The 25653-nt window shown below is 33.0% G+C and overlaps 1 protein-coding gene across 1 annotated transcript in view; it reads right to left on the bottom strand.

Annotated features, from left to right (window-relative positions):
* Positions 1 to 25653, bottom strand: part of LOC133192059 (11-beta-hydroxysteroid dehydrogenase type 2-like) — a 201664-nt gene that overhangs the window by 171540 nt on the left and 4471 nt on the right. Inside the window, exons 2-4 of the mRNA XM_061327900.1 lie at positions 6771 to 6983; positions 6468 to 6656; positions 1646 to 1783 (exon numbers count right to left, since the gene is read on the bottom strand). Of these exons, the coding sequence (XP_061183884.1) occupies positions 1646 to 1783; positions 6468 to 6656; positions 6771 to 6983 (540 nt within the window). The remainder of the gene's footprint in view (positions 1 to 1645; positions 1784 to 6467; positions 6657 to 6770; positions 6984 to 25653) is intronic.

Genomic DNA, 25653 nt, shown 5'->3' with positions numbered 1-25653 from the left:
ACCGTAGAGGCACAAAACCTTCACTAATGTCTTCAGGGTCTTTAGACACAACTGCAATCTATTCAGTGCGAAAGTATCCAATGACCCCCTATATGAGTTATCGCCCTTTAATGTCGTTACACTTACTATTAAACCTTATAACTTTAAAACTAAAGGTCGTAGAAGCATGGGGTCAAGTGCAATGTGACCCTTCACCTTTTACCTTGAATATTTGTTTAAGGTCAAAGGTCAAGGTCATTTCAAAAATTTTAATTTTTTATTTTTTCTATCTTTCAAGCCATTTATGGATTCTTTTTGTATAAAAGTTAACTTTAGAGAGTAAAATATGAAAAATATATGAAATTTAAAGAAGGTGGAAAGACCTCTAATTGTTCAAGAACAATTAGTCTACTAGTTATTATTATTCTTTTTTGACCAAATTTTGTGCAGGCGATTTCTCAAAAACTATCCAGTAGTTTTCAATGAAACTTTCACAAAAAATGAGTTATAAAATGATCTTTGTTCTTCAAAAGGAAAATTTGGAAAAATCACTTCCGTTTCCAAACTATGGGCAAATTCCTGATTTTCAAATGGAATTTTGTCCACGGCGTATATAAAGAACAACTAAAGATATGAACTGGAGACTTATTAGAGATTATAGAACATGTCTTCTAGATTATCAGAATCGCCTTTTCGTGCGTCGTCAGTATTTCCGGTCGCTACCAGAAGCGAATTAAAACAGTTGAATTTTTCAACTTTTTTGCTTTTCAATATATTTCGATGATATTAGTACGGTTAATAGAGACTCTTTTCAGAATGCATAATATATAATTTGTTTGAAATTGATAATAAATATTATAATTATTTTTAATATTTTTTTAGACAAATATTATGCACGCGATAGCTTCAGAACTATTCAGTGGTTTTTTGTCAAACTTTTAGGGATAATGAGTTTTAAAAACCATTTAACATTTGGAATAACTTTGAAAAAAATTCACTTCTGGTTCCATGTTACAGGCAATTTCCTGATTTTTAAATGGAATTTTGTCCGCGGCGTATCTATAGAACGACTAAAGGTATGAACTGTAGACTTGTTAGAGATTATAGAACATATCTTCTAGATTACAAAAATCGCCTTTTCGTGCGTTGTCAGTACTATTCACTCATCAGAAATGAATATAAGGACATGCATGCACATGTGCTGATTTCTGATTGGTAAATATTCATGTTGTTGTAACTTTCTACATTTTCAGTGAAATTCTTTGAAATCTAAACGGGAACTCTTTATCATGGCATTTTTTTGAGATGGTGTACATGTAAATGGTAATTTTCTAAATCATGCACGTGTACTTAAATCTTACTTGATTATTCTCATTACGCTATATGTGCATTATTGTGTAACCCAAAATACTATGGAAAAATAAGTTGATTAAGTGTATACAAAGGTTTTGCTTATTTTTATGAAGTTAATAGGGAATAACTCCCCAAAAGGAGTATGGGAAGCGTTTGGGGAACATCTGTTACAATTAGAACTAGTTAATTTTTTGTTTATAGTTTTTGAATCTAAAAAAGTACCATGTCACCATGGGTATATGCAACTTGTGAAAACTTTGAATGGGGGGTCAATATAAACGTGAGTGCTTCACAAACTGATCTGTTTTATTACCTGTTTTGTAGCCACTTGGTATGATAGTGGCAACTTTAATTCCCCACATCTTTAGTTCATAACGCCATACTTCAGACATAGTGACAAGTGCTGATTTTGAAGCGCAGTATACCCCCAATAGAGGAACAGGAGCCAGACCTAGAAAATTTGAAATGTTAGAATAATAATGTAATATTTCGCAGTTTCTAAATCAGAGTTAGGTTTTGCTTTCTGTAAAGAAAATAACTACATATGAAGTATAAAACTGCTAAGTTTAAATACGAGGGTCGTTTAATAATAATGTAACATACAGTTTATCATAATAAATGTAAAAGTATTTAATTTTATTTTTTCACACCTGAAAAATTATAATAAAGAACTCCTACCTAATCACGTTTCTAACGAAACATTTTTTCCGACTCCTCAAAGTGAAAATGAAAATTCTTAAAGCTTATTGCATATCCACAGGACACCACCATTTATACTCAGAAAATTGATAAGGCTACGTTGCATGTAAATGTAAGAGGGGTTCTAAGAACCATGTTTCATTTTCAACCCCTAATTGGCTCCTGATTACCTGTGTCACTCAGATGACATTGAATTTTTTTTCTTTGATCTTCTTTGTTCAACATTTGCATTAACCAAATCTTTTTTAGATATGATTTGCTGTGTCAAATAGATAGGGGATAAGATATTGGAATTTCTATTTCAGCCTTATTCCTTAATAGATCTATTTAGTAAAGCATAAATAAGTTGTTTAATGTTTTCTTAATAAACATAGAAAAGAACCAGCACCAGTGTGATATATTTCAATTAATAGTAAACTTTTGATCAACTTTGATACTTAATGTTCAATAAAACTCATATTTATTGAATTACGAGGAATACTATACGAGGAGTTAACAAACATTTCCTTGACTGATGTGATAAAATTGATACTATGTAGTCTGTTCTTATAAAGTATATTAAAAACATATAAACAATAAATATTTTAAGAAATGTTGATAATTTTAATTTAATACATTGCCACATTATTATAAAATATAAAATAAAAAAGTCCTTATATGAACACCCGTCGCTGTCGCCGTTTAGTTTCATGACGTCCGAAAACGTCATTGTTTTTCAATGTCCGCTCCCTCTTCCTCATACACTTAGTACAATTCTCTTTTCTGCTTGAACTTTCAGTAAAGCGGGACATTTTCGGCTATACATGATTAGCGTCTCTCAAATAGTGACCTACATTCTCATTTGTTGCCAGATAATTAGCTCATCAATAGTGAAATTTACAGAGCTTTTCATTCACAGGTGAAATACACATGGGATAAAAATGAATCAGACGCCAATGAGTGACGCAAGTACTAACCAATTACATCGTTTCTTACAGTAAATAGGTGTGGCTTATGTCATCTCATCGTTTGTTAACAACAGTCTAAAGTTGCTGATGTTATTAATTTTTTAACCAATGAGAATCTAGGTCACCATTTGAGAGACGCTAATTATGTATAACCGAGAATGCCACGCCTTACTGAAAGTTCAAGCAGAAAAGAGAATTGTACTATCTTGATGAGATTCCTGAAGTTATTTAAGGACTTACACCCGTCTCGCTTATATGACTTTAGAATGTCATGAACAACTGCTTTTAATGCATATAATACTGTAAAGGTATCTATTCAATGGGATATATCCTCACTTGATTATGCCAGCAAATCACATAAGTAATGCTTGTAGGAGTTCAATATCTACCACACACTAATTAGGGTCACTTTTCGACGTGTCTGACTTCTGACACCCTGTTTACAAATCTACATTAACTTTGCATCTCTCTGAATCTTTTTCGGCATTTAAAAACAAGAACTTCGGGTGCATTTTATTTCTCTGTAGCCTGTTTAAACATTTATAAGGTTATACCAGTTTTCCAGGTGCGAAACGTTATAGAATGATGGAAAAAGAAACCCTCCCCCTTTTTGACGTCATTTTCAAGACCTTAATTGTTTGAATACTCCATATAAAATTTAAGATAAAATTTCAAAGAAATTACAGAACGAGATAAAACTTGCAAATACGGATCAACTGTGTCATACCACATGCCTGAACTAATGGGATTTTGGATGACAAATGCTCATTCAAAAGAGTTTTTCCTCAGTAACACTCGGGTAGAAAAAAAGATCATAATCGAGGTTGCGCCACCTGAACATACCATTGCTTACAAAATATTAACAATTTATTAAAAAACAAAACTTATCGGATTCAGGCCACAAGAAGAATGTTTTCGTATGTTATGTAATCATTTACGCCACATATTATGTAATCAATGTTTATTTATCAATCATATTCATAATTTAGCCTTATTTTGTTGTGATTTTTTGAGACAGAAAACAGTAGACAATTAATAGTTTTATGGATTTCATTACCAATTATTAAATAATTAATTACAATTACTTTCAATAATTGAAGTCACATTATGGCAAATTTCAACATACCTTAGTGTTTTGTTGTTTATTGTCCCCCGCTTTCACTGAAAGTGGGGGATATTAATTTTGGTCTGTCTGTCCGTCCGTCCGTCTGTATTTCTGTCTGTCTGTAACACTTTCGTTTCCGCGCGATATCTCGAGAACCCTTTGAGCTTTCGCAATGAAATTTTGCATAGCAACTCCCTATCGCCTAAAGAAGAACTGTATTGATTTTGAGGTCAAAAGGTCGAAGGTCAAGGTCATAACTTCATAAATTCTGTCTGTTTTAACACTTTCGTTTCCGCGCGATATCTCGCGAATTCTTTGAGCTTTTGTAATGAAATTTTACATGACAACTCCCTGTGGCCTAAGGAAGACCTTTTTAGATTTTGAGGTCAAAAGGTCAAAGTTCAAGGTCATAAATTCATAAATTCCGTCTGTGTGTAACACTTTTGTTTCCGGGCCATATCTCAAGAAACTTTTGAGCTTTTGCAATGAAATTTTATACCATAATTCCCTATAGCCTCTCTCGCCCCTTTCGAAGTGTCCCACCCCTAGACAGAAAATGATAAATGTCCTACGGACCCGGTTTAACGATAGAATGCGTTTTGTGTGTTGTCAATGTAGCAGAAGAAAATACGAGAGATATACGGGAGATAACTCTAACTCAGTTCATTTACTATGAAAAATCCCGAGTGTTCCGAATGTCAACATTGTGTGTAAATTTGAAACGAGTAAAAAACGTCGGTGAAAAAGTGTTGAATTCTTCCATAATATGGATTAAATTTTTAGATGAAAGGTATTTACAGTCTCAAAAAGGTTTGTTATGATTAATTTGACTGTTATTATCAATGCAACTTCATTAATTTTCTCCAAAATCGTTTCGGAGCGATTCTGCAATTTTCTGCTACATTACGGGTATAGGGGGGGGGGGGGCATTCTAACTGTGGTGAGGGACATCCGGAGACACATTTAGATTATTCTAACTACGCACCCCGTATTTTATTTTATTTATTTATTGTATTAAAAGTCGATTGGCACTATTTTTAGCACAGGGGCATGTGGAGTGTTATAATAATTACGTATAATACAGGTTGTCGGCGGACTTTATATTCTAATTACATATATTAGAACTGTTTAGTAAAGGCTAAATATGACACCATGTATTGATTAAAATTTTGACAATATCGAATGTGAAAATAAATATTATATGTGACTTAATGTTTGCATTTAATTTCTTGTATATTCAAGTGTCTCTGTGGTCTAATTGTATGATGCTCGCTTAGCAAGCGAGAGGCCAGGGTTCAATCCCCGGACGATTCTCTTTCTTTTTTAAATGTTTTTTTCTTCTTTTTTTCTTTTTTTGGATTTACTTAATGATACTATTCAACATGTGAAATGAAAAAGTTAAGATGTCTGGGGTGTACAAACTCATAAAATCATTATTACAGTGTGATAAATATTCTGTATATATTAAAAAGAATCTTCTATGTACACATATTAAAGAATAAGCAATCAAATCTTTACATCCATATTGGCTTTTTTTAAATTTGCTGCAATATACATGTATACATTTAATAATTCTAAAAATACAGGGGGGCAGTGTGACCCCCCCCCCCCCCCAACTGGGCATGCTCTTCTTTTATCCCTAAGCGGGGGACACAAATTCTCTAATTAGCTTGTTAAAATAGAGTGAAGGCGGTTTCTTAGAAATGCTGCGATATTACAATAATTGTGATTTGGGTCGTGAATGTACACAGAAATGTTATGGAATGAAGGGTTCTATAAATGAGTTAATTTATCAAAAGAATTCACATTGGTAACTTATGATCGATGGTTTATTCTATAGATAGAAAAGATTATGTTAACTAAACGTGAAAAAAATCATTGATGTACCTAAAACGGTTTTAATTTTATGGCACTACTCCATAAACTTTTTGATAACTTGTGTGCTCAAAATAATAAAGATTTTTATGCAACTTTTATTTTACGTTATTTTATTCTGGTGATATTGAAGTGTTTAGAATAAAACGAAAGCATTCACTTGCTAACTTTATTTATAAAAAGTCGATTTTTTAAACCAGTAATAAAACTCCCTAGCTGTACACTTAGCCCTGTTTAAGATGAGTTATTCAATTCGACCAATTTTTAGCGTTTATAAAAAAAAAGACTTCACCCAGAGAAAGTTATTCTAAAATCATAACCACAAAATCAGAATGACAGTTATCATATCTTTTATAGATAAATTTTTACTTACCATACACAGTAGACGTAAAGAGTATGTTACATGAATAAATGAAAAGATAGTGTGAAACAGATGACATGATACATAAGGTATACAAACAACTACAAAAGAAATGCTATTAATAATTTTCTAAAAAACTTAAAATTACCTGCATTGCTGGCAATATTGACAAGCCGACCATGACTTCTTCGCAGGAGGGGTAGAAAAAATTTGCAGACATTCACTGGACCCATGTAGTTAACTGACATAATTTTCTGCATGTCAGCTTCTGTCATCATTTCCACATTACCAACATAACATATTCCAGCATTATTTACAATTCCCCACAGCTGAATTCCTTTGATTTAGATAAATGAAATAAATAACTGTCATAATTTTCAAATTTGGTAAAACTGAATTATGCAGATAAAGTTTTAAAATTTTGTTTTTAACATTTGTAAAAGTACAGTACCTCTTGTCGCGATCTGTTGCTGCACAAGTTGAAGAGCTGACTTGACCTCCCAAATTTTGCTTACATCCAGTTGTACTGTCTGTAGTCTGTTTGAGCAAGATGACCTCAGTTCCTTGCTTCCCTTTTCCTTATCCTGAAGACAGCCAGCAAACACATGAAAGCCCACTCTGTCCAGTTGCTTTGCCAATATATAGCCAATACCTCGATCACAACCTTTAAAAGAAAAATAAAAAAGGTTTTCTATTTAATTATAATTAATCTGAATGAATAATTTGCAAACTGCGACTTAGAAGAGTTTCATTTTCATGTAACACTTTGATTTGCACTTAGGTAAAAAAAATATTAAAACAAACCTTTTATCGAGGTAAAACATATAATCAATATGTTTTTTTTAAATTTTTGTTTTGTTTTGTGTTTGTTTGTTTGTTTTTTGTTTGGTTTTTTTTTTTTTGGGGGGGGGGTCTTTTTTTTGTTTTGTTTTGTTTTGTTTGTTTGTTTGTTTTTTTTTTTTTTTGGATAAATGAACATAAGAAACGTAACGGTTTATAGTTTCTGCTTTTTATATTGGTTTACGGTGACGTGATATTGCACAAATTGATAAAAAATGGTGCTATTTTATGCATTTTAGATACATGTATGATTATTATATTAATATATCGATGTTTATTCATTTCTTACAGAAGTGTGTTATAAACATATGAAATAATGATAATTGGTTACATTGGTTACATTTTTAACAATAAAGTCCTGTAATTTAAAAACTAAAAATTTAACAGGTGTAAAAATTTAAGTATCAAAATGCTATTTTCACAGTGCAAAAATAAAGACTTAAACTATATACACAAGTTAAGGACAAAAACATTCCTCTCCTCTTTAAAAAAGTGTTAAAGAATTCCCTTTGTAGTTAGCGACAATGAGGTTTAATAAACCATCCTAACCCTTTTTTTCAGATTCATTTTAAAAATACATTTTAAAATTTTTGCTCACACGAGTCAACCTTGACTCTACTAGGGACAGATGGTAAACTAAAGAAAATGCGATTAATAGAAAAATCAAGATGTTAAAAATCATGCCATACTTTAAGGGAAGAATTTCATAGTGAACTGTAAAATTTTTTGAGCAAAAACTGTTTTGAAAAGCTGTAGGGTACTCCCACAGTATCATTATATCCTAAATTATAACTACAATTTTTTTTAAATCACCCCAAAATAAAAATCAAACATTTCTATGACAGTTCATGTATAAATTTCTTGCAATAATTTTATTTCTTTCAGTTCATTTGAACATATTTTTTACACTTCAAAATTATAAATATTCTCACTAAATAACTATAATTTTCTAGGTCAATGTGCATTTTTTTTCTCCACACAATTATCTTGTTGTTTTTTTTTTTTTATCATACAAAATCTGTACACACAATCACTTCTCAACATTAACAAAAAGTGAAACATTTTTATTGCTGATGTACTTCACAATTTATGTATCATGTCTTGCACAGTTTAAACATTTGTTCTGAACCATTATCCGTATTTCTCAGTTAAAGAGCTGTAGTGTGGGAAAGTGTTCTCAAAAAAGCTTGGTATCAATTATATCACACCTTGTTCAAATACTTATCAGGCAAATTGCACAATACACCAGACAATCTGTATGTCTTGCTCTGTAGTCCTACAGGAAAAGCAGCTTTAGTACTAGTATAACATATATGGGTTAACCATACATGCAGCTCTATGCTTATCTATAGGTTGAGAATGAAAGTATAAACCATTGGAAATGCTGCAGTTAAGCTTCTTTAGAACAAAGTATTTGCTTTCGAAAGTTATTTTCATTAAAGAAATTTCCATAGTTGGATGTGGTATATTTAATTTCATAATCCTCAGATCACATGGTACACGGCGGGTGTTACCGGTCGGCAGGAGATGCTCACTCCTCCATGGCATCTGATCCCACCTCCTATGTTTTAGAGGTCCGTGTTTGCTCTGCTCCAAATTTGTATTGTTTAATGGACTTCTGAGCTTGAATACTGTTCGATATCTCCATACATTTCATTACAAGAAATAACAAGAGGCAGGAAACTTTTTGAAGATCTAGGTATTTTTGCTGTGGGTGACCCTTTTCAATTGAAAACAGTGATGGGTAGACTGAAGACTTGATTATGAACCCATTAAGCAAACACATGGAAAGACAATTCTAGAATGTTTGAATAATCACAAATCCTAAGATAGAAAGTTGGTATGGGCCAAAGATGGATTACTCTGAAGTACCTACATTTGCCATACAAAACCTACACCTCATAAGGAATTCTTAGAGGTTAACTTGGATCTAATTTGCATGAAAGCCTCATATGAGAAAAGTTTATCTCAAAATTGATGCGCGAGCTACTGCATTGTTACAGTCTTTTATGTACGAAAATTTTGTTCCTGGATACTTGCCCACGCGTGTAATTACTGACTATAGTTCTATGATAGACAATCTTTACATAAATGTTCAATTTAATAATCTTAATTTGGGGGCATGGAACGTGTTTTTGTATAAGTCCAACTCAGGGAATTGTTACTGTTGGGTTCTAGGAAATAAGCTAGTCCATCATCGTCACCAGACACCAGTATCATTGGTCGCTTCCTGATAATCCCTAAAAGTTACTCAAGTTTGAGATATCTTCCGGTTTTTCGGTCCGCACTTCCGGTGAAAATAATTTGCATGGGCATGGTTTATTTAACATCTGCATTTGCCAAACATTTCTATAAAAAGAAAAAAAAGAAAAATTCGCTTTTTTGCATCGCTTCCTGGCATGCATGGAAGTGACGGCAACGTACGTACGACCTTCACATGATGTAAATAAACTGAGGCCTGGCTATAAGTTCCGAAAGTTTTAGACTTCAATCATGTACTGTTCCTGAGCAATTAGGTGAGCAAAATCTCAATCTGAGAACAGAAAAACACGAGACCGGAAGTGAATTTTACAAAGATGGTTGACCTCATTCTAGACAATTGCAATCCCAATAACATATGAAAAATCATTTCAAAAACTTTATCAATGAGCAATATTTATGGGAAAACTAAAAATCCCAATTACGTAGATTTTCTTTTATAACCGGAAGTTGTCGTTTGTTGTTTCCTTTGTGATCAACACATACTGAAGCTGTGAAGGAGATACAATTATATGATGCAAGCTTCATTTCAAAAAAAGTTGAAATTTCGATTTTTTTTATCACTTCCTTTGACGACCGGAAGTGATGGCTGACGCGCTTAACCCAAATAGTTTTGCCTCCTCCTTAGTTCTATTTCTCATATAATTTTGGTGTCTTAATATTTTACCTTTTCTGAGATCTCTGTCGAGCAAGTTTTCATTTTACGGACAGGAAAACACGCGACCGGAAGTGAATTTTAAAAAGATATTTAAGATTAACCTAGAAATTTGCAGTCTGAATATCATATATAAAAACCATTTGAAATACTTTATCTATTAGCAATATTTATGGGAAAGTTCAATAATCAAATTATGAAGTTTTTCGCATGTAACCGGAAGTTGACGTTTTTGTTTCCGAAACTGCAAAAGAGATGCAATAATGCTATGCAAGATTTAATTTAAAAGATGAATAGTTGAAATTTTCGATTTTTTATCACTTTCTGTAAGGAACGTAAGTGACGGCTGACGCTTTAAACTCAAATGGATTTGCCTACTTCTTAAGCTCTTTTACTCGTAAATGTTTGGTGTCTTAATCTCTTATCGTTTCTGAGATCTCACTCAGACAAAATATTTTGAAAAAAAAAAAACGAAATCAGACATATCTGACGAACGGAAGTGAATTTCGAAAAAAAATAGGGGAAAAAAATCTAGGGGTATTTTCATGCCCTATCATTCTTAAAAATTTCAAAAAAATCCACCTATCCAACTCTGAGAAATCTTGCCGACAAGAAAAGGGAGAAAATAATAACAACTAGAGACTCATTTCCTGGGCAATAACAGGTCTTCCGTACCGTTTTATTGACTCCTCTAAAAACTATCTTATCAATTATAATGCTTGATAGAGGTCATCTCAAACTTTCCAAGGATATTTTAATAAAGATAAAAACAAATGGAATATCTTTATTTCCAAATTACATGTACCTGGTTTTTTTTATTTTTACTTCCTGTCATGACCGGAAGTGCTCCAAACGAATAAAAAATTTATTCTGCACCTAAATTATCTACAGCTGATCATCCCTACAAGTGTCCATAATGAAATACTCATGTTTTAGACAACTTCTGGCTTTTTGACCGACACTTCCATCGGAAAAAGTTTGCAAGGATAACGTATGCATTAGCCTAAAGCTTCGCTAGAAACCAAAAAAAAAAAAAAATGAAAAAATCTTTTTGCATCACTTCCTGTCACGACCGGAAGTGAAGGCGACAAATGATTTTCACACGATGCAAATAAAATTATGACTGATTATCAGTCCTTAGTCTTAGACTTCAGTCTTGTACTGTTGCCGAGCAATTGCATGAACAAAATCTCATTTTGGAAACAGAAAAGCATGCCTCCTGAAGTGAATTTTATAAAAATCTCTGTCGTTTCTCCATACATTTGCAGTTTCTACGACATATATAAAAACATTTCAAATACTTTATCGATAAGCGATATTTATGAGAAAGTTAAATAAAGAAATAATATAGTTTATCTCTTAAAACCGGAAGTTGACGATTTTTTGTTTCCTGTGGAATCTAACATATTTCAAAACAGTGAAAGAGATGCAGTAAAGTGATACAAGCTTTTAATTAAAAAAGAAAAGTTAATTTTTTTTTTATTTCTTTGATTACTTCCTGTGACGACCGAAAGTGACGACTGACGCGTTTAACCCCATGATTTCACCTACTCCTCAAGGTCTACTACTCATGTAAGTTTGGTGCCTTAATCTCTTACCGTTTCCGAAATCTCGCTCAGACAACCTCTCATTTTGAAGACAGAAAAACGCGCAACCGGGAGTGAATTTTTCACGTTACTCTAGACATTTGCAGTCTGAATTACACATTTAAAAACCATTTCAAATGATTTATCTAATATGTTGAAACCATTGGGGGTTAAGATCCGTCTCTTCAGACCGCATAAGCATTTAGAACGTAGACTGTGATGTCACATGACGTCGTATGTTAGCTACATTTCCATAAAGGCAACTTGAAAAAGCAAAACTTTTAACTAAGAACGTTTAATCTACTATCTGTATGAAATATCCATTAATTATAAATTAAGGTATGTATTTTTTCGCGAATTTTTAGTTGTTGTTACCGCGCAAAAGAAGTTACATGTAGCAGCGAAAAAAACAAGCGATGCATTGTGGGTCCAGATTACTGCGGAAAAAAAATTATATTCAATGAACGTGCAGTAGTTCGAATTTTCTCTTCGTCCAGGCGTTGTCGTTAGAGCTCGCAATGACGAGCGGCGCTTTGCCGCTCGCTGCTCTCGTTATAAAAGATATTTTATGGGAAAAGAAAATTATTAAGTTTTTTTTCTTATAATCGGAAGTTGTCGTTTTAAATTTAATTTAAAAAAGAAAAGTTGAAATTTTCGATTTATTTGATCACTTCTTGTGACGACTGACGCTCTTAATCCAATTCCTTTCGCTTACTCCTCTAGGTCTATTACTCATGTAAGTCTTAATCTCTTACCTTTTCGGAGATCTCACGCAGACAAAATATTTTTGAAAAAAAATGGAAATCGGAAATATCTGACTACCGGAAGTGATTTTGAAAAAAAAATTAAAACATCTGGGGGTATTATCATTCTCTATCACCCCTGAAAATTTCACGAAAATCCATCCAGCCATCTCTGAGAAATCCTGCCGAGAAAAAAGGCGAGGGGATATTAATAATAAACAGTACATTCACTCGTCTGAAACGAAAGACATTTATAATAACTAGATGCGATCTCGTTGCGAGGAACAAGTGGGTCTCCCGTCCGATTTTTGATAAGATTTTGTCTGAGATTTTCGTTCAAATATTATGACATCATTAAATTGTTGAGATGAACAATTTCGAATAACCAATGTGTGACAAAATAGTGAATATTGAAGAGTAATAGATTAAAGACTTTCAGCTCGTTTTGGCCTCCAATAAGAGAGGTCAGCCCCTCTTTCTTGAAATCTTCTTAAAGCTCTCATGTTTTTTTAACAATTTTTGTTCAACAACTATTCAGAAATTCTTTTTCGTTTCCGAGATGTATGCAAAAGAAATATTAAAGGGCCAGCCCTTCAACTCATCAATGGGGACAGTAAGCAAAAACTGGAAGATTGCATATTATTAAGAGCATTCTCTTGAACGTCATTTGTTCAATATTGCTTACAGAAATAATTTTCCCTTTCAAAATATACGCCAAAGATTCGGCAGTCTGACCTCTAATGATCCCTTATTGTGTAACATATGATGCCATCATCATATTATATACAGTCCCTGAAACGTTCTACTTTCCCATTTTTCCGTTCGTTCACCGTTCGTTCAGCGTGCGTTCACCGTTCGTTCACCGTGCGTTCACCGTTCGCTCTCCGTTCACAGTTTTGCGTTCACCGTGCGCTCGCGTTCACCGTTCACAAAGCGTTCAGCGTTCGCTCTTCGTTCCGTTCACTTTGCGTTCACCTTGCGTTCAGCGTTCACCTATCGTTTAGTTTTCATTGTCATTCGGAACTCCGAAGTGAAAGGACTTATCTTTTTGTAGGGAAGGAGTTACAGGTTTTTTAATTTAATAACTAACATATCGTGTTTGAAGAATCATTATTTCATGGGGAAAATATCTACGATATGTATTTTTATTATTCTAACTTAGCTGTTACGTTATTTATTAAATTACTGGAAAATAAATGTTGTTATAAGCACATTCTGTACCTATGTAGAACGATGCTGAAATATTAAATTTAACTAAGGGCAATGTGCAAATACTTCAAGCACTGCAACATTTTGTTGTTTTGTTAAAGACGACAAATCGTTAATGGTGATATAATTATCCAAGTCAAATAATTACGCAGCAAAATTACGAAAATATTTATTTCTAACACGTTTTTTTAATTACTACAGAAAATATGATAGAACTAGTTCTGAGAGTTATACATAGTACTGCGGATGTCCTGTTTATTATCTTTGGGGCGAATTAAATTGATAATGTGGTTAAAGGAAATATTTATTTAAAATGTACTGCACTACAGAATTTTCTCTACTATAATATGTAAAGTCTATAGTTATAGAGAAAAAAATTCTCTCTTCATCGTAACTTTATATGTTTGCCATTCGATATGATTAATACCCCCCCCCCTTTCCCCCTAAATCGGTTTAGTCAGTACTGCATTTCCAGAATATTTTAATTAACATTTTTTAAAGAAAGTTAAGGTCTTTTTAGAACAAAAATTTCAGTCTCAAAACAAACATGCATCTTAAAAGTCACAAAACAATAGTTACTGTAGTTCAAAATGTACACGTGTCGGCGGTGGTATTTGAAATTGGCAGAGAGTATGTATCAAATTCAAGTGTTAATGCCCAATGTATTTTATTCATTTATTATTCAAATGTTGGAATCAAATCTAGAAATGATAAAAATAAATGTTATAACTTGTTGGAAATACTCGCACTCCGTCTTCGATGTGACGAAACTTTCACACCTGCACAGTGTCGAATGATTTTGATCGACAGGACAAGCACGTGGACTTCGTGTGAAATCGAAGCAGGAACATAAAAACGAGTATGACTGTCAAACAAATGGATATGATTTGTTGATTAAAAAAAGTTACTTTCACTGTCTGATATATTTAGAAAAAAAAAATCAGAGTTTTTGTTTGATATAGGTACAAACATTTAGTGAAGCCTGAAAGGAGGGGGGGGGACTAAAACGGAATATCTCTCTCTCTCTCTCTCTCTCTCTCTCTCTCTCTCTCTTTGTCTGTTTAATAAAAACTATAACAGCATATTACTTAAATATCAAGTTCTGAAAATTGAATTTATAACAAATAATATGAATATGTATCTTTGTATTATCTTGTCCGAGTATAACCACGGCCTCTACATATACATGTAGAAGTCTGCTCAATAAATCATCATGAAAAATAGAAATGACACATAATATATCATTATATTAAAAATTTAAAATACGAGCGTATAAATGCAAAACGTCCACTGACCTTTGTAATAATTTTTTTTTTCATTAATTTACACGAAATCGCCTTGACACGGAGATATATGAATGGATGTTACAACCGCTTTAATTCATTCTATAAGTCAGAAGTTTTCTCTGGTTTGTTATCAAATAAGAATAAACATTTTTATTTTCCAACTAAAAAAATATCCTTTATACTTCAGCGTTCGATAACAATTGCAATGTTTTAAACTTTTAATGCGATACAAATCGTGTGATTAAATACTTTATGTGCATGCATCGTCTTTCTTAGGACAATTTTGGAGAATTTATTTTATTGACTTAAATATTCATTCATTTATTGGTTTACTTATCTATTATTTATTTATTTATTTGGCACCTGAAAATATAATACAATAAAATAGTTTCAATGCAAGGAAAAGATAAGAGGCATTCCGAATATATCGTTCATCTTGCGTTCACCGTTCACTTTGCGTTTGCGTTTGCGCTCCGTTCGCGTTCAGCGTTCACTCACCGTTCACCGTTCACACATCGTTCACCAAGTTGCGTTCAGCGTTCACACATCGTTCACTCACCGTTCGCTCTGCGTTCGTTCAGCGTTCGTTCACCGTTCGTTCAGCGTTCGCTCACCGTTCAAGTGGGAAAGTAGAACGTTTCAGGGACTGTAGTTAAAGAGTGTGAAGATGAACAATTTACTTCAGTAATGATTTACAAAATACTGATCATTAACGAGCTATTAATTAAAGACTTTCGACCCCTCTGTGCCCCTAATTTCAGGTGTCAGTCCCTTTTACTTGATATCACTTAAAACCATTTATGATTTTGAACACTTTCTATCAAACAGCAATCGGAAATTCTTTTTCGTTTCCGGCATATATGCGAAAGAAATATTTAGGGCGGGCCTTCAACACCTTAATGGCGACGTTCTGCAAAAATTGAAAGGTTGCATGTTGTTCAGAACATTAATCTGAACATCTTTTGTTCAATATTGCTCATCAAAATATTTCCAACTGTCGAGATATAAAGCATCAAATATTTAGCTTTCTGGCCCCTAATGGCCCCTTATTATGTAACATATGACAAAAATTTTATAATATATAGTTGTAGATTCCTAAGATAAACATTTTTGCTTCAGTAATGTGTAAAAAAAAAATATTGATCGGTAAAGACTTATTGATCGAGGAATTTCGGCCCCTCCTGGCCCCTAATGTGATGAGTCAGCCCTTTTTTCTTGTACGTATCAAATAAAAAAAATCCTATAATTCTGCACATTTCTTGTCCAACATGTTTGAAGAAAATATTGATAGTTTTGAAGATACATGTATGATAAAAAATGTTTCAAAAATTTACTCCTTATTACGTCCTAAATTTCGACCCCTAGCGAGCTTCCATACTAGGCACTTCACGAAAATTTTGAAAACCAGGTGCACAACTTCAACATGTCATCTATTATCCCTGAAAATTTCGGCGCTCTTTTGCCGTTTTTGAGTTTTTTGCCGACAAAATGATCCTTAAAATTTAATTAAAGGGTGATAACTCCCAACCCGAATTGAATTTTCAAAAAATATGAATAAGGTTTGGATAACGACACATCATTCCTGAAAAGTCAACCCATTCAATCATCTTTGAGAAATCGTCTGCACAAAATTTGTAAGGAAAAATTAATAAGAATAATAACGAGCAATGAGTTGGTCTTCCGTCTGATTATTGATAAGATTTTATAAGAATTTGACTTAGATTTTCGTTCAAATATAATGACATAAATAAATTGTTAAAACAAACAATTTTGCTTCAGTAAGGTATAACAAAATATAGATCATTAAAATGATATAGATAAAGACTTAGGCCTTTCTTGGCCCCTAATCTGAGGTGTCAACACCATTTTCTTTATATCATCTTACAGCGCTATTAATTTCAAACATTTTTTGTTCAACAACTATTCAGAAATTCTTTTTTGTTTCCGCGATTTATGCAAAAAAAATATTAAGAGGTCCTAAATTGGATCGTTTCGCAAAAATTGAAAGATTTTGATTAAAGACTTTCGGTCCTTGTTTTTGTTCAAAATGTTTTAAGAAAATATTCATGGTTTTAAAGATTTAATAGAAATATCTCAAAAATTCACATCTGATTCAAGTTGTAAATTTCGAACCCTACCGAGCTTCCATACTAATCACTTCCGGAAGATTTGAAAACCCAGGTGCACAATTGCAACATGATATTTATCATTGGTAAAAATGTCAGCGCTCTTGCTTCAGCTGTTTAATATGAGTTCCATCGCAGACAAGGAGGTGCTCTAAATTTGAGTTAAAGGGCGATAATTTCCGACCGGAAGTGAATTTAACACAAAAAAATTGAGAAAAAAATAATATTTAGATAAAAAATTTTCCTGAAATTTTCAAGTCAATCGATCGAGCCATCTCTGAGAAATCTTCTGCACAAAAATTTGTAAGAAAAAAGGAGGAATAACAAAAATGCCATCTCTTTGCGAGCATCTTAATAGATGAGTTTAGAATTTGACTGAGATTTTCATTCGAATATAATTATATAAATAAATTGTTGAACGAACAATTTTGCTTCAGTAAGTGCTCCAAACGAATAAAACTTTTTTTCTACACCTTATTTTTCACAACTGATCATCCCTGAAAGTTTCCATGAACAAGAGGCCCATGGGCCACATCGCTCACCTGAACACTTTGGCTAGAAAAATGCAGAAATAAGTTCAGTATTGAAAAGTTAAAATATTTAAAGTGGTTCCGGGGGTTGATTTGAACAAACATGGCTATTTATTTCTTTGCTGTTCTTAAGAAAAAAATTTCTTGATTTATCCTTGTATTACTATGATCCCCTGTTATGGCCCCTCTATACTCCTGGGGGTCATGATTTGATCAAGTTTGAATTTACATTACCTGCAGAGGATGATTTTATTTTATTATGACGGATCACGGTTTTGCTGTTCTTGAGAATTAAGAATTTTAAAGATTTTCCTATGTATTCCTATGCAAAACTTTGACCATCCATTGTTGCCCCACCCTAACCCCGGGAGTCATAATTTGAACAAACTTGAATCTACAGTACGTGAGGATGCTTCCATATAAATCTGATCAATCATGGCTTTGCTGATCTTGAAAAGAAGATTTTTACATTACCTGCAGAGGATGATTTTATTTTATTATGACGGATCACGGTTTTGCTGTTCTTGAGAATTAAGAATTTTAAAGATTTTCCCTATGTATTCCTATGTAAAACTTTGATTGTCTACTGTGGCCCCACCCTACGTCCATAAGTCAGGATTTGAACAAACTTGAATCTACACTATCTGAGGATGCTTCCTTATAAATATGACCAATCATGGCTTTGCTGTTCTTGAGAAGATTTTTGAAATTTTTCCACATGTACATGTATTCCTATATAAAACTTTGATCGCCCATTGCCGTCCCACCCTACCCCTGGGGGTCATGATTTAAATAAACTTGTATCTACACTTTCTGAGAATGCTTGCATATAAATATGATCAATCAAGGCTTTGCTGTTCTTGGAAGAAATTTTTTTTAAGATGTTCCCTATGTATTCCTATGTAAAACTTTGATCGCCCACTGTGGCCCCACCAAGTACTCCGGGGGGTTATGATTTAAATAAACTTAAATCTACACTACCTAAGGATGCTTCCACAAAAGTTTAATATTTTTAGCACAGTGGTTCTTGAGAAGAAGATTTTTAAAAGATGTCATAAAATTTTTCCCGAATTCGCGATTATCTCCCCTTGGAAGAAGGCATGGCCCTTCATTTGAACAAACTTGAATTCCCTTTACCCAAGGATACCTTGTGGCAAGTTTGGTTGAAATTGGCCAGTGGTTCTTGAGAAGAAGATGATGATGTGAAAAGTTAGCAACGACGACAACGACGACGACAGACAACGGACAAATTTTGATCAGAAAAGCTCAGGTGAGCTAAAAACTACGTATACTCATGTTTTAGACAACTTCCACTTTTTCGGCCGGTGTAAAGACGAATAATGACCTCCACAGAATAATGACCTGGGGTCATTTTTCGCCGTCGGATAATAATCCCCGGTCATTATTCAACGGCGAAATGACCCGAGGTCATTATTCGACATTGTTAGTCGATATAAAGGTTGACACCTACGTACATGAACTTAAAATGTAAGACACACCAGTTTCATGTTCTAAGATAGTCCGAAATATCTGACGTTTTCCAGGCTTTTCTTCACGATTTTGATATTTTACGTGCCAGGAAAATGTCAGAACAGGCGCCATTACGAAAACTTGAAATTCGCCGCCTCCAACTGGAGGCGGCATTCTCGGGTTGATATTCGATACTTGCGAACCGAATTAAATGCTGTATTCACAACTTATTAATAGTACAATGCCTTTAGTACTCAACACCATCGTTTTATGGGTTTTTTTAATGAAATATACAGTCTAGTGAAAACATTTTATCAGACGGTCGAGTTTTTTTTCATTTCGTGCATTTTAAAATCTTGCAAAACCTGTGGAGTGATATTTTCTTTTCATCGATATTGTTGAGTACTAGAAGCATTGTGCTACTAATAAATTGTAACTTCGGCATTTAATTCAGTTCGCAAGTATCGAAAATCAGCTCCGGTTGGAGACGGTGAAATTTCCAGTTTTCGTAATGGCGCCGGTTCTGACGTTTTCCTGGCAAATATCAAATATCAAAATCGTGAAAAATGCCTGGAAAACGTCAGATACTTCGGACTAGTTCTAAGATTGAACTGTGTGTCTTTCAAGCTTGTTTACTTCCAGTATGAATTAATGATTAAATCTTAATCCTTTAATTCTTTAACCCCTTTAACAATGATTAAACCCTTAGTTTTTCATATTTTTTTAGTTATATATTCCTTTATTTGATTAGCTGTTATTTTGACATTTGAATTATCATAGTTAAATTACTACATTTTGTTACACTTATTTTTTAAAAAATAACTTCACAGGTGAATCACAAGAAGCAACTAACGAAGAAAAAACGTTGAGAATCTAAGAGTGTCCTACCAAACCTATCCTGTCATATTAGAAGAATTCCAGGCCATGAAAAGTGATGCACAGACTTTTACACTTTTTGCATATTCGCTTGTTTTTTAAATGTCAAAAATTTCTTTGAAAAAGTTTAATTACTTACTGGTACAGTGTATATGCATGTACCCACATTTTAACAATGACAAAGCAATTTATTCCCATGTCAAAAAAAACAATGTATCAGTGTTTTATATCTTTATTTTATTTGAATTCAAGATGAAAAGGTTATTATATGTACATACACATCCTTATATGTTTTTGTGTACTGGTACTTGTTCTTAAACTGTGTTTTGTCGTACTATGAAATTGTCGTGCTATGAAAAATTGCAATATCATAAAGCCTAGTTGCCCTAATGCCTATACTTATGTAACTTTTTTTATTTAAGAGGTCTTCACAAGTTCAGTCAATAAAGTCTAAATCTGCAATAATTTTATAATTAAGGATTCAAAAATACCTTCCAGTTATGGCTGAATTGTCATGGATGCTACCTGAGTACTATAACTGAGCTATACCTACATAATTCAAGTAGGTGAACAAGCTCCAAAATTATACCCCCTCTATAATTTTTTTCTGAAAATGCCAATATCAATTTTCTAAATGTGACCTTAACCTTGCCAAAATGATACTGGTTAAAAAAGAAAAAATGCAAATTCTATTCATCAAAATTCTTTAAATAAAAAAAAAATCGATATTTACTAATTCTTCATTCATTTAGGAAATATGGACCGACCTTTTTGCCAATGACCTTGAACTTGCCACAATATCACGGTTACGATGTACTTTCAGCTTACAAATAATCTTTGAAGTTTCCTGTTCAAATACCTATCCACGAGGGAGTAATGAAGTGAAAACAAGTTTCATACCTTTTCTGCCAGTAATCTTGACATTGGATTAGGTCATGAATCACCATTTAATCATAAACAATCTTTGTGTCAAGTATCAACTTCAAATAAACTCCATTTGCAAATTATGCTTTGGACAAAGGTAAGACACTTTTTTTCTACCAGTTACATGTACCTTGAACTTGCTTAAAAATGATTTTGATTTAAGGTCAGTCAAAATCTCGGGTCGTACTCAATATCTGCGATGAGTTTGAGCCTCTAATATTCTCAATTACAAGATAAAGTCGAGCAGGAAGCGCCGCTTGTCACTGCCACTCTTAAAGCAACGCCTGGGCGAAGAAAAAATTCGGATTTTGCACATTGATCCAAGCGAATTTTTTTCCGCAGTAACTTGTGGTCCCATAATGCTTTGCGAATTGCATCGTTCTCACGGCAGCAACAAAACTTTATGGATATCGCAGACAAAACAGCAGATTAAATATTCTTCATTAAAACTAGCCTGTTCTAGCTTCGATTTGGTAATGCAACTTACATACGACGTCATGTGACGTCAGAGCCAAGACTTACCAAATGTCACGTGCGGTTTGAAGAGATGTCAATTGTATAGGATCTGCACTCGCCCTTACGGTAGCATCGTCAACATAATATATTTTTATAAAAAAAAAATTATAATTTTTAAAAATCACCTCAACTTCATCAAATAACCTTGGGCCAAGGTCAAGTCACACCTTTTAGCTATATTCAGTTTATTCCAATGCTGCTTCAATAGGAAGTCAGGGTTTGGGCAATAGTCAGCCTTTTCATTTAGCATTCACTCAAAAAATTTCTAGGTATTTATACAGAACACAAACAAAGAAAATGAAAGAAAAGAAAAAAAATATATCACTTAAAAATAAATGAAAAATGAAACAAATACTATTGCATTGGGAGCTAGGATTGAAAAAAAAAACAACAACAAAAATCTAAGTTATAAACTTGACTGCTATTAAATTGAATTATTGTGTAAAAAAGATTATACATGCTTAAGTGTGCATTACCAGCGTGCACGTGTAGGCAAGTGGAAATACATGTACAGGTATCTGTTGAAACTTGAAATGCAAATAAAACCTTTAAATTGTGTCTAAAAGTTTTGCGAAAGGTTTTTATATACATTTATTTATAATATATTATGATTATAGATATGGGCTGATTTATTACAAAATTAAGGCTCATATGGACATAAAATGTAAACAACAAAATAAATGTGTATTGAAATGTACGAATTGTCAACATTTCTTCACGGTAAAACAGCCATATTAACACACTTTTTTCTCGATTTCAGGTTTCGAATAGAAGTAAAGATGGGAAGAGAAAATTATAGAGTATTAGTAACCCCATGGATTGTAGATATGCTCAATTCCTCTAATAGGTTTATTGAACTTGTATGATGTACATTGAATTTATTATTTTTGCCAAAAACCTTCTCACTTTATTTTATTTGATAAGCACGCAAGTTATAATGTGCATATAGATTTGAAAATTTAATTGCATTACTTTTGGTAAATAGTCACAATATATGTTATTTTTATGCCCCGCCATGAATATGGCCTGGGCATATAGTGTTTGTCATGTCCGTGTTCCGTTCTTCCATCCTTCCCTGTCTCTCCGTCGCGCTTTGCGTTTAGCTCAGTTCAAAGCTTCAAAGCTTCAGATTCAAAGAAACTATCCAAGATATTTTCATCAAACTTCATATGCTGATAGATATTGATTTGAGCTATGCAACAGCATCAACATTTTTTACCTTGACCCTTCCTTTGACCTTGACCTCACTTTTCCTAAATTAGAGTTTAGCTCACTTTTAAAGATACCATTCAAGATAGTGTAATCAAACTTCATATGTTGATACAAACTGATGAGAGCTTTTCAACTGCATCAACATTTTTTACCACTTTCCTGTGACCTTGACCTTACTTTTCTTAAATTTGCATTTTGCTTAATATTAAATTAAGAAACCATTTAAGATGTATTTAAGTAAGCTTATGCACTTATACATAATTTGATTAGAATTTATCATCTATATCCACCTTTTTAGATTTCAATTTTAAAGAAACTTTTCAAGATATTCTCATCAAATTTTCATACACTAATACAAATTTTCATGTTGCATTACTAATATACCCTCGGCGGGGCATTCATGTCCTATGGACATATTTCTACAGTTCATAAGATATGGCAGAAATCTACATTACTCCTTTAGATATATACATGTACATGCAATAGGACAAACACCTAGTATACTCTTTCATATACATTTTGGAATTGTAATTGATGACCTGTAAATTTTGAATTCCTTCCTACAATCCACATTTAATGGACTATTTATATAACAATGTTTATTATTTAGTGATAATATTTTTAGATCCATCTGTAAGATAAGTTGGGATAAATATTGTAACAAAAGAGATCAAATGCAACAAGGCAAAAGAAAAGTCTCTCACAAATGAAGTGGGCAATGGAAAGGATGCTGAAAATGAAAAAAAGAAAGAAATAAAATCTGTGCAACGTGAATAGATGAAGGAAAGTATCTCGGGAACGAAGAGTCAAAATTCCAATGCTGGAAAGAGAAAGAAGAGAAGAGTTTGGTTGAAGTAAGAGCAAATACGGAAGAGGAATTTATCTCTTCCAAAAGCCATGCAACACTATGGCAGAAATTGACAGAGAAATTGATAGAGAACAATGTCAGTCTAAGTACAAAACAAGCACAAGATAAATGGAAGAACCTTAAGAAGAAATTTAAAGAAGTTGAGGACCATAACAATAAAATTGGAAATGACAAACAATGACACATTTTGTCAACTTTATGGTACAAAACCAAAGTTTGTAATTGGTACAGATAATCATAATGATGGTGGAAATACAAATGATGAAGGTTTTAAAGAGGACAGTCCAAAAAAGCCTCCATCTAAGAAACCCAAAACCAGACCAAAGAATCAAAATCTCCTAGAATAAAAACCATGGAAATGATGAGAGATTCGGCAAACAAAACAGAAGAATTTAGACAGGAACTAAAAGAACAACAAAAAGAGAAAATGGCGAGATTTGATAGGTTTTTAGATCTCTTTGAACAGTCCAATAAAAAAGATTAAAACCTAAGATAAAATTAATTAGTAATTACGGTTATGGAGGCTCATTATTTTATGCATACTGTAACTGTACTGGTGCTGTTATTCTTGCTTGAATTTGAATTTTCTTTCAAGTAACAAGGAGAAAATTTAAAAAATGTTCAATGCAATAATACAAACAATAAAATACTTTCTTAGCTCACCGAAGCACGAAGGCTCGAGTGAGCTTTTCTGATCAAAAAGTGTTCAGCGTCCGTCTGCCGTATATTTCTGTCCTATGTCGTATGTAAACTTTGCCCATTTTTACCTTTACTCAAGAAATCAGAACAATTTCATCAAACTTGCCACAATACATTATTTGGTTAAGAATTTCATTCTTCCGCTTCCAAGAGAGATGACTAAGAATGAGTGAAAACATAATGACATTTTTAAAAAATATTTCAAGTACCATTGGACTAGAAAAGTTGAAACTCACTTATGAAACTTCATATCACAGTGCAAATTTAAATTTGTTTATACATTAACCCCCTGGGGTAGGATGGGGTGACAATGGTCAATCAAAATTTTATGTAGAAATACATATTCGGAAAATTTTACTCAAGAACAGCAAAGCTATGATTACTCACAATTATATGGAGGCAATATCAGTTCGTGTAGATTCAAGTTTGTTCAAATCATAACCTCCAGGGGAAGCTATGATGGGTCCAAAATATTTGATCACAGTGATATCTGTAACAATGTGCTGAGAAAGAACAGCAGGTCCAAAGTGACTTGGGTGAGCTCTGTGGCTTATATTCACCCAACAGATATCTTTTTTTTTATTCGAGGTATGACTTTTGATATTCACATACATGTACTTGAAAAACTGACTTTGTCTTTATGATAAAAATTCAGGGTTCTTTTCACTGTATTTTTGAAATCGAGAAAATTATCTACTTCTGTATCAGTTGTTATGATGATATTATTTTTTCTGTTACCTAAAATAAACGGTTAAGCTTAAATGTGATGTCTATTAATTGTTATTATCTAATACATTGAAATGAACTCCACTATATACGAGGACTGTTCGAAAAGTTTGCATCCTATTTCCAAGTTTGAAAGATGTGTTTTATATACATGTATTGATATATTTCAAACATTTTCAAAATTTAAATCTCTTAGAATGGACAGCAGTTATTTATGCAATTAAAAAAATCTTAAGTTTTGACAACGTGAAAAGACATAACTTTGACAACAACTCTTTTATGAAAATTCTTCATTTTATTTCAAAATAAAATGAAAATGAGCTAATTACAACTAATTGTCTCATCCAGATAACACTAGTCACCATCAGAGTTATTTTTTTCTTTCAATGAGTTTACTAATTCATAAACTTTAAGATTCGTGTGAAGAATACAGGAATTAGTCACAGCTCTATCGCAACATGTTCAGAAGTTGCTGTCGTTTTTGTACACCGCCTTGAGTATTTGGAAAGATGTTGTTGAAATGGTTTAGATGTTGATTTTGTTGCACATTAACAAATTCCTCTATGTCTTCATCATGTATGATACATAGATTATGCATAATACATCCCACAATTATGTAGGAACATATCACTTCGGGGTCATGAAAACAAATTTCCCTCAGTCTTCTAAATCTGACTTTTAGGTGGCTAATTGCCCTTTCAACGGTCTGTCGGCAAGATGAGAGAGCAGAATTCAAACGTTTTTGCTGATTACTCGAGTTCCCATTGTTTCTATACGGTGTCATAAGCCATCGTTTTAAGGTCTGACGA

Source organism: Saccostrea echinata, unplaced genomic scaffold (assembly GCF_033153115.1).
Source record: "Saccostrea echinata isolate AGI-Se365-2 ecotype Australia unplaced genomic scaffold, CSIRO_AGI_Sech_v1 ptg000025l, whole genome shotgun sequence".
In the NCBI taxonomy this organism is placed as follows: domain Eukaryota; kingdom Metazoa; phylum Mollusca; class Bivalvia; order Ostreida; family Ostreidae; genus Saccostrea; species Saccostrea echinata.
Note: the sequence above shows the minus strand (reverse complement) of the source record. Positions and strands in the feature narration are given on the sequence as shown.